Here is a 17727-nt window from a genome sequence, read left to right on the forward strand (position 1 = left end):
TCTCACTGAAATCAGTTTATTTTTACACCAATAAAATTCAATAGAGCTTTTCTAAATTATGTGACTATGAGTATTGTCAAAGCAGTCTGCAAAATTCTCAGATCCAGGGACTCTTCATGAAGAAAACCAGATTATACCACTGAGTCACAATAAATAAATATGAATTATTCACCAAAAATTTTGTGGGGTTTATATATAGGTACTGTATTTATGACATTAAATTGTCATAGATTCCTTGTCAATACCAGAGGACCTAAAATCTGTCCATTTTCTTCTCTTTCAGAAAAGAAAACAGAATGCAGACCTTTGTGAATGTTTTTCTGGGTTTTTTTATCTTTGAGTCTGTTGGAGCTGCCCCTATCACTGATACAATAATTTATGATTCTGAGTTCTATGACGTACCACTTGGAGAGCTGCCTCATCCATTTGCCTATGATGAAAACAAGCAGTCTGACCGAGGAGAGGTAATTAGAACTTAATTTATTCTGTCTTAACGAAGTGCATAACTGCAGTAGTTACTGATCAGTTTATCTTTGCCATGAAAATACTTATCAGATAAATCTACTCATGTGGTGCCTTTGCAGTTCATTCACATTTCCCCTAATTTACAAACAAAGCCAAAATATATTCTTATTGTTTGTGGTTTTCTTTTTGGCAATCTTTAAGAGGAGGTGAAAGGTACCATGCTTTCCTCAGGTCTCTGTACAATTCCACAAAGTCTGTTAGAGATCATCGTTGTGATTTATCTATGTAATGCATGGTGGCAGTTGAGACAGGATTTCCAGCATTTCCCATTAAATGGGATTGTAAAATGCAGTTTCCTTAAGTTTATGTTCAGTACACATATTTCAGGCTATAAATGCTAATGTGTTCTATTGCTGTTAGGAAAGTAGCAGAAGGAAGAAAAAAGAAAGGGAAAACATTTTAAACACAGGAAAGCAAGAAAAATTACTGTTGAAATTGATACAGTATGAGCCGGTAAGATATGTCACCTGTAGAAGCAAGAGATTCCACTTGTTGGCTTAAATGCTTCCTTCCTCTTCAACAATCTTTTGTTTCTTTACAATTACTAAAAGGCTACATTAATTTTATTTTCACCCTGTTGATTAGACATCGGCACAAGTTCCCCGAAGGTAATATAAGCACTCTGTGATTCACAATTTTGTATGATAGAAGTAGAGTGAAGAATATAAAATTTAAATAATATGTTATGTTCATTTTTATACATAATATTTTAATACTTTTTCACATAAAAATGCGTAATTCATGAAAATACTATCCTTTGAAAGATTTATGATTACAGCAGAAGGGACAGGAACTCCTCTTTCTTAAATGTGAGATATAAATTGGATAACAGCTTTGAAATCAAAGGACAGAGACAATTTAAGAATAACTATATTCCAAAGCGGGAGAACTGAAGAGATAAAATAGAGTTAGCACTAAGATCAGAATTTTATAATTTGTAGGAAATAAATTTTCAGTCTAAGAGGGAGTGAGAAGAACTTTGCTGAAAAGAACTTACCTTGCCTTTGGCCTGTTTCCCTTGTGCTGCTCTAGCGCTCTACCTGATTCTGCCTGAGCTAGTTTTCCTGATAAAGTTGCTACCAATTTTAGTCACTGTGCTCTATCTCACAATGAATAATAAACCACGGTTTCTGTCTCTCTTTGATCTTAGAAATGAAACCTTTATCATTCCTACAGAAATTATTTATTCCCAGAAATGGGAGAAATTATTTTGAATGTGCCTCATCACTGAGTTTTGCTCATTCAAACAACAGATTTCTTAGTAATGCATTGAATGGGAGGTGGGATTGTCCTGTGCTGTGCTTGATCTGTGAGGTTTTATAACACCAAAACATGGGGTGGCCTTTTCCATGTTTCTGAGTGAAGGATAGAGATGAAGCGAAGCTTCAAAGTTATTTCCCAGCTGAAAGGAAATTCAGCATGACTGATGTTGCACAAAACAGGAAAAAATACAAGAGATTCCAATACAGGTTGTTTTGGTTTTATTTCAAGACATGGAATAAGCAGAATCAGGGTAAACTGGTAAGGTTCTTTTCCAGAGCAGGATTATTTTCCATTACTGAGCACTTCAGACAGCCTTTTTTAAAATTCATCAGGTGAAGTTCGTCCATCACATCAGTTGAACAGAGTTTTGCATTGCATATAGATGGACCTCCCTGTGAGAGCCATTTTTTCATAGATGTTTAGCCAAAATCTTTTTTTTTTGCTTACATTCCTCATACCAGGTACCACCCAAGAGAATCCTAAGCATTCATAATTCCCCATATCCCAGGAGATATGAGTGGTCAGTGATGTAGAAATCAAGCAAGTTTTATAGATATGTCAGTGTACTATTTAATAGGGCATGTCAGTCTTGCAAGTTGTATTTTAATCACTGAATATTATCGATGTCACTCAAGTTTTAAGCAGAATACATTTGATTTTTTGATTGTAGTTACGACTTTACTGCTTAAAATCTTGTTATCATAATGATGTGAACAACACAAGTGGGTCTATGTGTAAAATTCAATATTTATTCAAGGTCACAGGTTAGTTTTTATTATGCATATTTTACATGATGAGCAATACCACAGAGACCCAGACAAACAGCAGGCCTTCAACAGATCTAGCCTGTGTGTAGTAACTCTTTAAGACTTGAACTCCCCTTTAGAGAGATTGGAATCATGTCTTCAGACTTCTGAAACAGTGGAGAAAAAGCTCTAATAACATTTTCTGTTGCTGTCTTCAATTTAAGGTTTTAAAATTCAGTTTTATGCAAATAGAAGTCATTCTCTTTAGCTCATTTTTAGACCCATTTGTAAAATGTAACCTTTACCAAGGCTGTGTATCCAACTGATTTGCAGAAGGTCCAGGAGACTGACCAGTTCTAGTACTTCAGATGCATTTAGTGCGCTAATCCTGTTAATTTCAACGTAAATTAATCACCTGCACACCTCAAGGGGTTAAACCAAAGCACTTGTGTCAGCACGTCCTTTTCCAGATTGTTAGGTACTGTAATCACACATTCATTGTATAATAACCAAAGTGAGGAAATTCCTAAAGATAATTAGAAAGGGGTTATTTCCATTCGTTCTATCTGGTTAAAATTGGGCTTGGCATCCCAAGACCATGCTACAAATATGAATCATTCTCTTGGGATATTTGTTGAGGTGGGCTGACCTCAGCTGGCTTCCAGGTGACCATCAAGACTCTTTCTCACTCCCCCTTCTCAGAGAGACAGGGGAAGAAATTGAGGTTAAAAACTTGTGAATTGACATATAAGCAGTTTCATGAAGAAAAATAAAGGTTGCATGCAGAAGCAAAGGGAAACAAAAGATTTATTCTCCACTTCCCATCAGCAGGTGAGGGCCAAACACTTCCAGGCAGTCAGGACTTGAGTATGTGTAGTAGGTACTTCTGATGACAAACATCTTAATAATAAAGCCCGGCCCCCTGCCTCGCTGCCTCCTTTCTCTCAGCTTTTATTGCTGACCAGATGCCATATCAAATATCCATTTGTTCAGCTTGGGTCACCTGTCCCGGCTGTATCCCCTCCGGAGATCTTGACCACCCCTGCCCTACTGGTGAGAGGGGAACGCTGGAGAGACAGCCTTGGTGCTGTGCCAACACAGCTCAGTGGTTGCTGAGCACTGGTGCATTATCAACACCTTTTCAACTGAAAACACAAAGCACAGCACTGTGTGGCACTGAGGGATGTCATGGGGAAAGTTAATTCCATCCCAGCTTGAGCCCATACACCTGTCTTCCTCAAGAAAATTTTGATGAACCCTAGACATCTGTTTCAGACTTAGTATGAGAATTTCATCTTAATACAATTAACTAAGAATGACTGAATCCAAGATCCATGATACTCTGGAAGTATTGTTTCTTGTGTAGAGTGTATGTGTGGTATACACACACACCTCATTGTGTTGAAAACATTTTTCTGAAAACATTTCTAGAAAATGGGTCTTGATATTCTTACACTTGAAGTCTATTTTTGTCATGGATTCTAGAATAATCTTAAGGTTGGGAAAGGTTACTTAATGTGTACATGGAATGCTTTTTCTAATGCAAATATTTGCATGGGGAAAGTAGTTGTAGCTGTGAATTACTTGTGAGAATTGTATTGAATCCTCAATCAAAGTTATGCATTGTCACATGCTAGGTGATATTATAGATTATAAAACCTATGGTTTCCGAGATCCCAGATTAGTGAGACACAGAAGACCTATCTAATACTTTGCATCCAAATGGAAATTGTCAGTGGAAAAAAATTAAATTCTATATCACTCAGAAATAAAATGTGCATAGAGACATTAGGATAGCAGTATCAACTCTTTCACAGATAACGGCTAATAAAAGGCAGTGTAAAAGTAAAGCCTATTATCAAGGAAAGAATTCCAAGGTCCTCAAGGAAAAAGGTACAGCAATGAAATATCACCGTTAAGTGTTCAAGCTTTGTGTTGGATTTATCTTCTGAAACAGAGAGTAACAACAGTATAAACACGAGCTGATGTACCTTCCCTTTTCTTTACAGTTCATTAGTATTTTGAACTAATATCTATATCTCGATAGGGTCCAGAGGCCACAGTCAAGACTGGGTCTTCCAACTGCTCTGAAAACATATTCAACGGGAGATTTCCTTCTTTAAACTGAACAGAATCAAATCAGACTCTCAAAGGAATTCTTGTGTGATCTTCTCACTTTTTCCCTCTTTGAAACTAAAACTTTGGAAAATGTGGGAGAAAAACAAATTGTGGGGAGAGATTCTTATGTACATCTGCTGCTAATGACTAATAAAATGGCACTGCATTTATATCACAGTGTCTATTAAACATAACCTGTCCATTTTTCTTTAGATAAGAAAAAACTAAGTTAGAAAATTAAGTAAAACTATAGGAGCATCAGAAAAATGTTTTCATTGCTAAGATAGGCTGTCAGTGAGGCTGAAAAGCAAAGGAGTGTCTACTTAAGAATGGTTTGCCTAGCACTGAATAAGCAGAAAAGCAAGGGAGTTAAATACAGGTGGTCCGTGCCTGTTTACACAAAAGAGATGAGCTGTAAAGAATGATCCACAAAATATTCAGAAAGACACACACTGAAAGTCTAATATTTGATGCATTTTGATTAGCATTAGTTCAAGCTTCTTAAATTTGAATCAAACTAAAAATAGGGCATTTTGGTGCCTGCACAAAGCTCAGAACTTGAGTTACACACACACATTTGCTCATGTCTGTGTGCATACATACAAACTCTCTCCTGTGCTGGCATAACACATACAAAAAGGATCCAAACTTGAACAGGAACTCACTCTTGCCATTTGCAGAGTTGAGAGAGGCTTACACTGCTGTTCTTACATTTGTGGTAGGTATCTGAGTAAATAAGAGACTTCAAAGTGGATATACAATGACTTTTCAGAACATCATATACATTTTTAAGAAACTCTATTAATTGGTACAAATAATGTACAAGTCAGATAACCGCATTATTGAAAAGAGAATCAAACTTATCATTTGAAGCTTTATCCTCAAATAGGAATTTAAATAGTTTTTCAGGAAGGTTTTGACTATAGCTTTTATTCACTTGTCTGCAGTGACTAACAATTCTATTTCTTTTTAAGATAGAACAATAGGAGAAAAGAAGTCTTTGCATGCAAAATTCAAGAACAAGTATAGGCCACTTTTGGAAAGGAAAACAAACCTCCCTGCCCTTGGCAAGGAAGTTGGTAATAGATGATTTTTATGGTCTCATCTAACCCAAACTCTTCTGTGATTCTATGAATAACTTCTACTGTAATTAGACATTTTCTTGTAAGCCTTTGGTAGTTTCAGAACAACTATGTGAGAAACCAATGATGGGTTTTTTTCCTTTTGATGGGTCAGTGTGTGGAACAACTGTTCCTTCAAGATTAAAATTCCTCTTTTTAAGTTTTGAAATTTTATTTGTGTATTAAATGTATTTTTTGCAGTAAAAGAAATACTGAAACAGAAGACACTTCAGATTCTCCTGTGGATTTAAACTTATCACATGTAATACATCAGCTTTGATCCTAAAAGATGTAGGCATAAAATAGACACATAAAAAAGACATAAAATAAACTCCTGAGCCTCTCCTAGTCTTTTGTTTGTCTCGCCTCCTTTACTGTCAAAGGTGAGATACAGATACCTAAAGATCCCACCATAAAATTAACTCCTGTAGCCAATGTCTGGAACTGCTTTTCAGAAGCTTTGTTTCATTCTGTACTGACAGTGAAGGGATGCTAATATAAACTAAATGCCCAGCCTAAGGATGGCAAGTTGCAAGTTGGATTTTATCACCTGCATTTTATCACTTACTGATATGTTCTGATTTCTTGACTTTTGTAACTTCCTGGTCTGACGGTGCCTCTGAATTGGCCAGTCACATTAAGGACTTTGATTAGAAAATAAAGTCACATTGGATAAACACAGGATGGGGGGAAAAAAGAAGGCCTTCCATGTAATATCAGGAAAGATATCATTGTCCTTTGGCGTGCTCTGGGACTAATCTGCACTGGTATTCTCTAAATCGATTGACTGATTCCAGAGACAGAGTAGGGTAACTATTAACCACATAGATGTCTAAAGATGGATGATGTGATACTGTAGATCGAGTCATGATACCACTTCAGTTTTTTCTTATGCTGTGTATTAAAACTGTCTTGGAAGGCAGATTATTATTTGAAGACTCGTAGCTATTGGCAAAGAGAAACATATTTTATTGTATTTCTCTACAATGTTCCTCTTGTTTTGTGATTTTTCACACATATTTCTTAAAGTATCAAATGAAATACAAGTCCACTCCCTGCCTAATTCCAGAATTCCAGGTTCCCTCCTCCTTCCAAAAAAACCCTATGGAAAATAATGCCATTAAGTGATATACAATCATTTATGTTTCAATTTTTTTTGGTAAAGTCCAGTTGCCAAAAATAAACAAACATCTGGAAGATGAGGGATTATTCTGTGCAGTATATGGTTCAAGAAACATCTTTTTCTTGTTACAATCTTGCATGATTTATCAAACTTGTAAAAGATACAAAGCTGCATGGATCAGATGACCAATAATGGGAAACAGACTTTTACCTTTAGGTCACTGGTTCAAGTCCAATTTATGTACAGCAAGAAAATGCTCATATGCTGTGGGTCTGGTATGTAAAACACATATATCAGTGAACTCCTATTCTGTTAGCAGTATTGCAACATCATTAAGTTAAGGTCAATAATTTTTATTTTTTTATGACACTCACAGCTGCAGGAGACTGAATAGACAATGCTAACAACTTGGAACAGTTTCCCTACACCCCTTAGTGCATTTGCAGGGAAACTGCTGGGAGACTTTCAATTGTGCATCTACAAATCTAGGTAACATCCTACAGTAAAAAAGAGATAACACTGTAGAAATGGAAGTACTAGAGGTTGACACCTCCACTTTGCTACCAACAGCTACAGTGATTTATCAACTAAGAACCTTCAGAAAGCATAAAGTAAATCACAAGTTTTACTTGTTAAAGTTCCGTAAAGTATGCTCCAAATATGTAGAGAGGTGGCAGTCAGTGTAGATGACCCAAATCCCATAACAAGTGAAAGGAAAATTATCTTTGTTCTGAAGCCTATTTACAATGTCTATCTTGAAAATACTCTTATCCAGAATATTACTTTCAGTAAGCTGCATATAAAGACATTAACAGATCTTAAAATCTCTGGATTTAATTCCAAATTTCAGAAGAGGGGCTCCTATATGATTTCCACAAATCTGGTGAAGTAGACAGTATGTGCAAGAACTTTTGTGCAGTAACCTGGGTCAATAAAAGTCTGGAATGTACCTCTCCCTCTAGGCTTCCTCCATTTGGAGAACAGCTGTCCCATTTCCTTTGTTCCCAAAGCCTTCTTTTGATTTGTCCCCAAGTCCATTCCTGGTTAAGCTGTCTACTGTCAGTGCTGCAGATGGTAACACTGTGTATTTGTCTGCACAAAATGACAAGGTACATCCTTACTCTTACATCAACTCAAGTTACTCAGTTCACCTGAAGGTCATCTTGCTCATTTGATTACCTTGCATTTTGTGAGGTTATGACCTTGGTAACTGTATTGAAGCATTTTTATCTATAAACTCTAATTAGTAATGGAATCTGTGGCTTAGTAGAATACAATTAAAGAATATACAGAAAACCTAAAATGTTCTTAGTCAAAATCTGAGCCCGTATGGTTCACAGTGCTTACTGGTTTTTCATTGTTTTCATGTTCTCTGTCTTCAGTGAGACAAATGGATATAAAATATTTTAACCTATTACCATTATATAATCTAAACAAAATTATTTGTATTGAAAAGAATTATATTTTAGGTAGTTATTTAGATGTTCTAAGGCAATCCGTGATCATAATGCTTAATACTGCTTGGAATTATATATATAGCTATGCTGCAAGATAGTCTATTATGAGATGTAAAGTGGTTTTTTTCAACATTTTCACAGTTCATAGAATCACAGAATTTTTTGGGTGGGAAGATATCAAAATCATCCACTTCCATGAGCAGGGGCTCTTTCAACTAGCTCCAAGTTGCTCAAAACCCCATCCAACCTTGCCTTGAGCAAGGGAATCCATAACTTTTCTGGGCAACCATTTCCAGTGCCTCACACCACAGGTTAAAGAATTTAATCATATATAAAGGTTTCAATTTCAAGCCATTCCTCCTTGTCCTATCACTACATGTCATTCTAAAAATTCTCTCTCCAGTTTTCCTGCAGGTCCCCTTTAGGTACTGAAAAGCTACTATAAGGTCTTCCTACAGCCTTCTTTTCTCTGGGCTGAACAACCCCAACACTCTCAGCCTGTCTTCACCTTCTTGGCCCTCCTCTGGACTTTCTCTCACAGGCCCAAGTCCTCCTTGAGCTGGAGATTCCAGAGCTGAAAGCAGTACTGCAGATGGGGTCTCACAAGAACATAACAGAAGAGCAGAATCACATACCTTGAGCTGCTGGCTACATATGAAATATATATACATATATATATATACATACAAAATGATTCAAATAGGTGTCAAATACAGCAAAGTTTTGTCTGTGTTTGGAATCCAGATATCAGGTCCTTTAGCTCCTTTAACTTCTACAGTCTAAATACCAAATCAAATTTTAGAAATTCCAACTATTTGGCCAGGCTAGATGCAATTACTTTTACCTGTCTTTTATAATTAGAATTTATGAACACTACTGTGATTGATATCAACAACTGGTTCTTCATGGAGACAGCAAAGAGAGCAGTAGCTGTGGGATGGTCTCAAAAAAGGAGATACATGGTCAGGTGAAAAGACTTGGGATTCAATGGTATTGTGGTGGTGTTGTGCTAGAAAGCTGCACTGGATGAAAACTGAAGCAGAATTTTGGTGCCTTTGCACCTGGAATAATGATACTGTGACAAAATAACTATATTTGGCTGTGCCTTAGAAAAGGATAAGGAGTGCTAACTGCAGCACAGGGGTGCAGCACCCACAGGGTTAAATACATTACCCACGTTTTTAACAGCACTTCAGATGTGCAAAACTAAAATGACACTAATTAATTGTTTTGGATTTAAGGAATAAAGGGTACACTTTCAAAAGGGGCTCTGGCTCAGTTGAACTATATTATTACACATGGGGAAATGAAAATACAGTGGGAAAGTAACTTCCAAAGATCACACAACTATGTCTGGGTGATTACAGAAAACAACTCTGCCTCTTTGCTAACACAGACCCCTTTGCAACAAGCCTGGCAAGTCTGCAATACCCTTTTTATGAGCGGTGATATGATACAAGAAAATAACTACATCTTAATTTTTATCCTGAACTGTCATATAAGAAAATCAAGATAATTAAGCATTTTTAAAATTAAAGTTAACCTGACAAAATTTACTGCTTTGACTAATTATGAGTGAATGATAAAAAAAAAAAAAAATAAAAATTTCTAGTTCCATGCAAGGATCTTCCAAATTTTATGGATATTTTAAAACCAAGGTTTTATCCAATATTTTATTTACATCAGTATTTTCATACTACATAACACAGCTACTAGTGAATGAAGTTAACCAGAGTCTTTAACATACTAGAAAAGTGTATGTGAAGTCAGAGTTCAGAATTATTTAGTAGTATTTTTATATCATGTTCAGATTTAGTAATATTTTTTAAATCATGTTAGTGTTCTAAGCAGACCCTGCACAGCTATATTGGATTTGGATTTATGATGGTCAAATTTACAATTTTATGGTAAATGACTTGCACCTTTTTGATATATCACAGGAAATTTTCATTTTTCACACACAGTTTATCATTCTTTATCACAAGTCTAATTTATCTTTACAAAAATAAGGAAAAATAATTTTGCTAGTATATATTCTCAGTAATGAAGTATATGCATGTGTGCATACATAAGAAACATTAAAAATACTGAGATAAAAAGCAAATAAATATGTTGGGTTTTCATGATTTTTTTATATATCATCAGAATTCATTATAGCTCCCGGATAAAACGCAGCACAAGCACTAAACCTCAGAAAATATGTGACCTCTAGTGGGAGAATATGAATAACTGGAAGAGAAACAGTTTCCAAGGGAAGTAAACAGTAACATTTCCTTTTCATTTTCCCTAGACAGATATTGGGACAGAACTATCTTCTGTAATTCAAGAGAGTTATTCTTCTGCACCATTGACAGAAGAAACCGAGGATGAAGCATCAACACCAAAATTAATTGATGGGTCTTCAGCACAGGGGTCAGGGGTTCTTGGACCCCAGACTCAAGATGGTTAGTAGGAAAGAAATTATTTTTTGTGTGTAGCTTTGATTTTGAGCAAGCCCATTTTATTTTTTTACTGAAAATGAAGTACATCATTTCTGTATGCCCCTTACTGCAGAAAGACAGAATGTGCCTATCTTGAATCCCTCAAAGTCAGATAGGTGCCAGATAGTCAAAAGGTTTCCATACTATTTCATTATAATATCTGTACCAGTGAAGATTTACAACTCAAAAATTTGCTGCTCATTGGCAATGCTACCAGTACTTGTTTTTCTGTCTTACATTTCAATGCCATTATCAACTGTCTAATAATTATTTGCTACATGGTCTTATAAATATAGTCATACAAAGTATAATTAAAATGTTGAAGAATTTTTGACCATGGAAACTATGCACTGAAAAACTTAAGGAACGAGAGCTACTTAGAACTTTTTAAGGAAAATTATTTTCAGTTCTTCTGACTATAGTGAAAGAAGAATTCTATAAATCTTGCAGGAGAATTAAAATTGCAAAACATAATCTGTCCCTCTCCGACACAAATTTTGCACTAATTTTGCTAATTTTTTGACATTTGCCAGAAGCTCCTCTAAAATAGAGTAGGTAAAGCTCACTCCGTTGCTGTGCGGGATCTTTTTGTGTTGTATGGTGATCAACATACAGTAACAGGAAAATACTACTTTTTACTATGCCCAACACTACAGCTGAGTGCCATAGAAGAAAAATAAAATTTAAAAAAAAAAACAAAAAACCATAAACCCTGAGAGTTCCTGCTTCCAAAATTATGTATTCATGGAAGTTAATAACTCATAGTCTTATTTTTTTACCAGACAAAAATATACAGTGTCAAGAAAAGTAAAAATGGAATGAGATTTCAGAAAAAAGAAAAAAAAGTCCCATGCCCCTTTTCAATTTTGAAAATTACAAGATGTTACAATATGTCCTGTAAATATTACATTTGATGAATTCTGTATCTGTCAACAGTTTTGAGTACTGAATGCAAATCAAGTAGTGCATCAACTAAAGAAATGCTCAAGTCAGTAAGATATCAAATCAGATGTCTCTAGTGTCTTCGTTTTTCAAGCAACATATTTTACTGTCAGATGTTGCTGCTATTGGCCTGGTATTGAATAGAAGAATATAAGGCTCAGTAACAGTAAGCCAAGCTCATTTTTCTTGTTGATATATTTTTGAATCCTTCTTTTATCCCTGGTTTTTTTTGGTGTCCACCAGGCACAGGTGAGAAATACCACTCCTCTAAAACTAGGACAGGGTGAAACCCTTTCCCCAAACTACGGTACTATATTCCAATATTATGAAAAAATATCAGCCATCCTTAACTCTGTATTCATTTAGGCCTAGATTTGCTGGATTAGTTCAAGGTGTGAATATTTCTTCCCCAGTGTCAGACCTCCTCTCTGTAGCCAATTTCATCTGTCCTGTGGAGAAAGTAAGGGAAAGCATGAAAGGATCCTTATCTCTCCAGAATCTGTATTCCTGGATGCCTAAGAAGAGATTATCACACAAAAATAAAAGAGTACTCTGGTTACTGATTCTTTAATCTTGTCTCAAAAGGCACCTCAATAACCTACAAATTGGGGCAGATTAAGAAGGCACATCTCTCATGTAGCCACATCTGATATGGAGGTAAAACTAATTTACAAAAAAAACATTTTCATATTCCTCAATTATCCTACTATCCTATAAGTAGCAAGAGCAAACAACCCCATCTGCTACAAGGAGGAGGAAAACCTGAAACAGAAAAGTATTTCTATGGGATTAAAAGATGACAAACAGATATGCTGATTTATACTCATAATCAAGGAAAAGATGTATCAAAAAGTCAGTGTCACAAGTGTTACAATCCAGTTATTAAAACTGTTAGAGGGATGCCTCTGCCTGAATTAAGGTGCAAATGAGACCATATGCCAAAGTGAATAGGATGGATTTTATTTAATAGTAAATGTGAGTGAGGAGAGAAGTTAGAAAGAAATATAAAAAGGGAGGGGGAGGAGAGAAAGAGAGTGACAGTGAGACAGATTAAGTAGGAAATATCATTCATCAGCTATTATTCCTCCATCTAGGAATACCTCCACCTGCTATCTTAAGGAGAAATCAACTTCTGGGTGGTTGATGTCACCAAATATTCTATTATAGTCTGAGAAACAATTTATTAGAACAAATTAACTGTTCTCCTAGGCATAAGAAGAAAAATTAATTAATTTTAAAATATTTCAATCACCTTACTGTTGCAATTATATGATTTGGTGATCAAAGCAGAATGAGAAGTGAACCTTACCATAGACAAAGTCTGATTGTTAGGTGCTTATGTGAGCATTTCATTGTAGTAATTTATGTATGATTTTTATACATGTCCTTTCTAACAAAATGTTTTCTTTTAAATTCCTTGATAGGTCTTCCCACTTGCCTCTTGTGTACATGCCTAGGCACCACAGTCTACTGTGATGATCGTGACCTTGATGCTGTTCCACCATTGCCTAAGAAAACCATGTATTTCTATTCACGCTATAACAGAATCAAGAAGATCAGCAGAAATGACTTTGCTAACTTAAGTATGGATAGCAGTATTATTGAAATCAGCCTTAATTTTGATTATTTCTGGATCATAACAACCAAAAATATAGTGATATATTTTATATAATGTTTGATTATGGTAAATTTTACAAATCAATGTACATTTATTTATTTTGTTACTTTGGAGCATAAAGATCCATACATCAGATGCAGATTCTCTGCCAAACATTTGAATTATTAAAAATAACAATGATCATTGATTTTTTTGCTGTTACTTACAATCAACTTTAGAAAAGTAATTCAACCCCCCAAATATTCAATTTAATTTGGGGTTTGTATTTTTTTAATTGGAAAAAATTCTTGAACATATTTTACAAAGAAGTCAATATATCAAATTTCTTACATATAGAAAACTTGAATTAAAGAAAGGTAATGAAAATATGTTTGTTTCCCTTTGAGTATATTTTTTTCCAAAAGATAGTAATTTATAAGATTCCCAAAACACACAGAAATCTTAAAACTCAACTTTGAAGTCTTTCACTGAAAGATATATAAAGAATGACATAGGCAGGTTTTTTTTTAAATTTTAGGAAATACATTCTTATAAGTCTATTGTATCTTATTTCTCTGCCAGACCATTTAAAGAGGATTGATTTGACTGCAAACTTCATATCAGATATCCACAAGGATGCCTTCCGAAGATTGCCCCAACTTCAGGAGTTGGTGCTTCGTGACAACAGGATAAGGCAACTCCCTGAGTTACCATCTACCTTAACGTTCATTGATGTTAGTAAGAACAGGCTTGGTCACAGAGGGATACCAAATGAGGCATTTAAAGTAAGTTTGGGTGTGATGGCAAAATCTTTTCTTCCTCTCTCCAGAGGATGTGGTTAGAAGTGTAGCCTATTCTCACAAGAGAGATGCTCCAGTCCCCTAATCATCTTTGTAGCCCTCAAATGAACCTACTCAAGGAGCTCCATGTCTCTCTCTTGTCCTGTGAAGCCCAGAGCTGGACACTGTATTCCAGATGTGCCTCACCAGGGCTGAGTAGGGGGCAGGATCTCCACCCTTGACCTGCTGGCAATACTCTTCCTAATGCACCTAAGGACTCCATTGGCCTTCTTGGCCACAAGGGCACTGCTGGCTCATGGACAGCCTGTTGTCCACCAGGACCCAAGTTGTTCTCTGCAGAACTGCTTACCAGCAGATCGGCCCCCAGCCTGTACTGCTGTGTGGGGTTGTTATTTACCAGGTGCAGGACCCTGCATTTGCCTTTGTTGAATTTCAGATGGTTCTTCTCAACCCAACTCTCCAGCTTGTTGGGATCATTCTAGAGGGCTGCGTAGCCCTCTGGGATATTGGCCACTCCTCCCAGCTTTGTGTTATCAGTCAACTTTCTAAGGAGGCATCTGTCCCTCCACCCCAGTCATTGCTGAACATGCTAAACAATACTGGCCCAGCACTGAACCTTGAGGGGCAGCATTAGTGGCACACCTCCTTCTAGACTGCCATTGATTATGCCCTTCTGGGATCTGCCGTTCAGTCAGTTCTAAATCCACCTCACTCTCCACTCTTCCAGTCCACACTTCCTGAGTTTGCTAAGAGTATACTGTGAGAGAAAATGTCAAAAGCCTTGCTGAAGTCAGAATAGTTCTTCCCTCACCCATTCTGGCTGTTGTTTCATTTTAGAAGGCAATCAGGTTGGTCAAGCATGATTTACCTTTAGTAAATCCATGCTGGCTACTCCTGATGACCTTCTTGCCATCCTTGGGGATGGAGATGGCCTCCCCATGAGGAATGAGGAATGAGGTGGTCCATCACCTTTTCAGGGATCGAGGTGAAGCTGACTGGATAGTAATTCTCTAGATCCTCCTTGCCCTTTTTGTAGATAGGGATGACACCAGCTTACCTCCAGTCCTCAGGCACTTCTCCGTATCCCTGTGACCTTTGAAAGACCACTGTGAGCAGAGTAGCTATGGTATCTGCCAGATTTCTCAGCATTCATTCCTCCAAGAAGCACTCATTCCTCCAAGAAGTTCAATTTACCTTTTGAAATGGAATGAGAAATGTATCTTTTACTCAGGCATTTCTTATACAGTTATCATTGCACTTCTGCAAAATTGAGTAGCCTTGTCACAAAAGAAAGGAAGTAACATTATCATAAAAGTAACATCTTTAATAATTCTATGGATATTTGAAAAACATTTTTCCCCTTCATTTTAATCTGAACACCTAACCCTCATCAGCAACATTTTCAGCCTATGCACATCAGAGTTGATGTCTGAATTTCTGTCTTTTTACCATATCATGAGGAAACAAAATATTTTGCTATCTATTGCTTTTCATTACAGTGATAGATTTCAAACATACTTGCCAGAGGTTTTCAAAAATGTCTGTCATCTCCCCTTGTTTTTTTTCATCTTCCTCTAGAATCTGGATGAATTGCAGCATCTTTATATCACTGACAATAATTTGGATCACATTCCATTGCCACTCCCTGAAAGCCTCCAAGCGCTTCATCTTCAGGTAGGCTACAAAAGAAATGGCTCCTTATATCAGGCTCCAATAATGTGTACAACTGGGAAGGGCAAACTTTTTCTTGTAGTGTTTGTTCTGTTTATCCAAAAGCATTCTTACTTGATGAAACAAGCTATGGCAAACATAAAATTAACTAGTGATTGCTGTCTTTCAAAGAAGTAAAATTTAGCTCAGCTAAGCATTATTTTTCAGAATTTTTTTGTACAATATTTTTCAAAAAATCAAATTCTAAAATTACTATTGTCTAACAGTTTCTTTTCAAATTCTTCCTTTTAACCTTTTCCAGCTCTGTTTCTTCCCCTTTATCTCCTCTTGTACTAATTTACAGTTTTGTTTATCAGATGTTTTTACTTATTACATCATAGAGAAAAAAACATTCAGTAAGCAATGTAATGTACCTCACACTGTTTAACCTCTGTCTTTCAGTAAGTAAATTTATTGAAATTCTCTGCCTGATAGCTGGCTTGTTTTTCACTTGTTTGTGCCTGTAAAGTAAATATTCAGTGCTATGTGCTACAGAAAAAAGTTAGTGAGCTGGACATTTTCCACACCAATTTTTGACTAGAAAAGGAATGGAGAAGGGAAGAATTTTCAGACAGACATCATTTTAGGTAATGAACTTTTAAGTCCCAGTTTCCTGACAATGCTGTATTCCAGCAATTCATTGTTGAGAATGGTTTGCTTCAAGAATAGAAGCTCAGTGAATATAAGGCATGTAAGAGCAATTTAAATCAAAGGAATAATACCAAAACCATTCAATTTTCCCAGTATATATATATATATATATATATATATATATATATATGTGAGTTAAATTAATGTCAGAGGGGAAGGAAATTGTCACAAATAAAATTTCAGAGTTGTACCCTGGCGAGTCGAGGCATATTAGGGTGATAATTATGTTTCTAGGATTTTTGGACTGGCCTATTTTGCATCAAATTTTGGCTTAATAAGGCTCTTCACTATAATCTGGAAATGAAAATGCTCTATACTTCTACCAGGCTCCTCCTTCAAAGCCTGTCTCTGCTACATGATTTAAGCTACTTTGTTTTGAAGCTTTGCACTGGCCAAGAAATTTTCCCCTGCTTAGAAGATTTCTCTGTTAATGACTTGCCACCACAATCTGGGCCCTTGAGTTCAAGCAAGCATCTCTCTAGACACTGAAAATACATCCATAAATGTTTTTTCAGAGTAAAAAATTACTTTCAGATAACAATTCTGATATCTTATTTTTTGATTGCTTGTTTTCTTTTAGAACAACAACATTCAAGAGATGCATGAAGATACTTTCTGCAAAATGAGAGATTTTACTTATGTGCGTAGGGCCCTCGAAGACATCAGACTGGATGGTAATCCCATCAACCTGAGCAAAACACCTCATGCATACATGTGTCTACCCCGTTTGCCAGTTGGCAACCTCATCTAAGCTTTGACAGCAGCCAAGACTGTCATTTGCTGTAAGAATCTCTAAAGACAAATCATTAACTCACTGCTACATTAACCTCGATGAAATTTTACAAATATCATTGATTTGATTGATTTGAGAAATATTTCTGTTAATGTTGGAATTGATTACTGAGATACTGAGATTATGAAATGCTAAAAGACAAATCCATTATCTACCCAACTGCAAGTTATTTAGCAATATCAAGAAAAATACTTTACTACAAAAACACTGCAAATACCAAATTTTTTGCTGAATTGTTCAGACCTAATGTATGAATTCTAAATTTAAATAATTTTACATATTAAAGTCTAACTATTACATGGTAACTGAAGAAATAAAAATAAAATATGTGTACACAAATCATTATTTATTGGGTTTTGTTTTAATTAAATATTATTTTCGCAGAGATACATCCATTTCTC

General features: G+C 35.9%; 1 protein-coding gene across 1 annotated transcript; it reads left to right on the plus strand.

Moving 5' to 3' along the window:
* The first annotated feature begins 296 nt into the window (after nucleotides 1-296).
* On the plus strand, nucleotides 297-17284 carry EPYC (epiphycan). The gene is made up of 6 exons (XM_014248881.2): nucleotides 297-464; nucleotides 10644-10797; nucleotides 13200-13358; nucleotides 13955-14157; nucleotides 15751-15846; nucleotides 17114-17284. The coding sequence occupies exons 1-6, from the start codon at nucleotides 297-299 to the stop codon at nucleotides 17282-17284; spliced, it is 951 nt and encodes a 316-aa protein (XP_014104356.1).
* Nucleotides 17285-17727: the final 443 nt, after the last annotated feature.

Source organism: Pseudopodoces humilis, chromosome 5 (assembly GCF_049639895.1).
Source record: "Pseudopodoces humilis isolate 2021_Gansu_Grassland_sample_001 chromosome 5, ASM4963989v1, whole genome shotgun sequence".
Taxonomy (NCBI): Eukaryota; Metazoa; Chordata; class Aves; order Passeriformes; family Paridae; genus Pseudopodoces; species Pseudopodoces humilis.

Coding starts and splice junctions, on each gene's coding strand:
- EPYC (XM_014248881.2), top strand. CDS start 297: ATGCAGACCTTTGTGAATGTTTTTCTGGGTTTTTTTATCTTTGAGTCT. Junction 10,798..13,199: donor TGGACCCCAGACTCAAGATG/GTTAGTAGGAAA, acceptor ATTCCTTGATAG/GTCTTCCCACTTGCCTCTTG. Junction 14,158..15,750: donor TACCAAATGAGGCATTTAAA/GTAAGTTTGGGT, acceptor ATCTTCCTCTAG/AATCTGGATGAATTGCAGCA.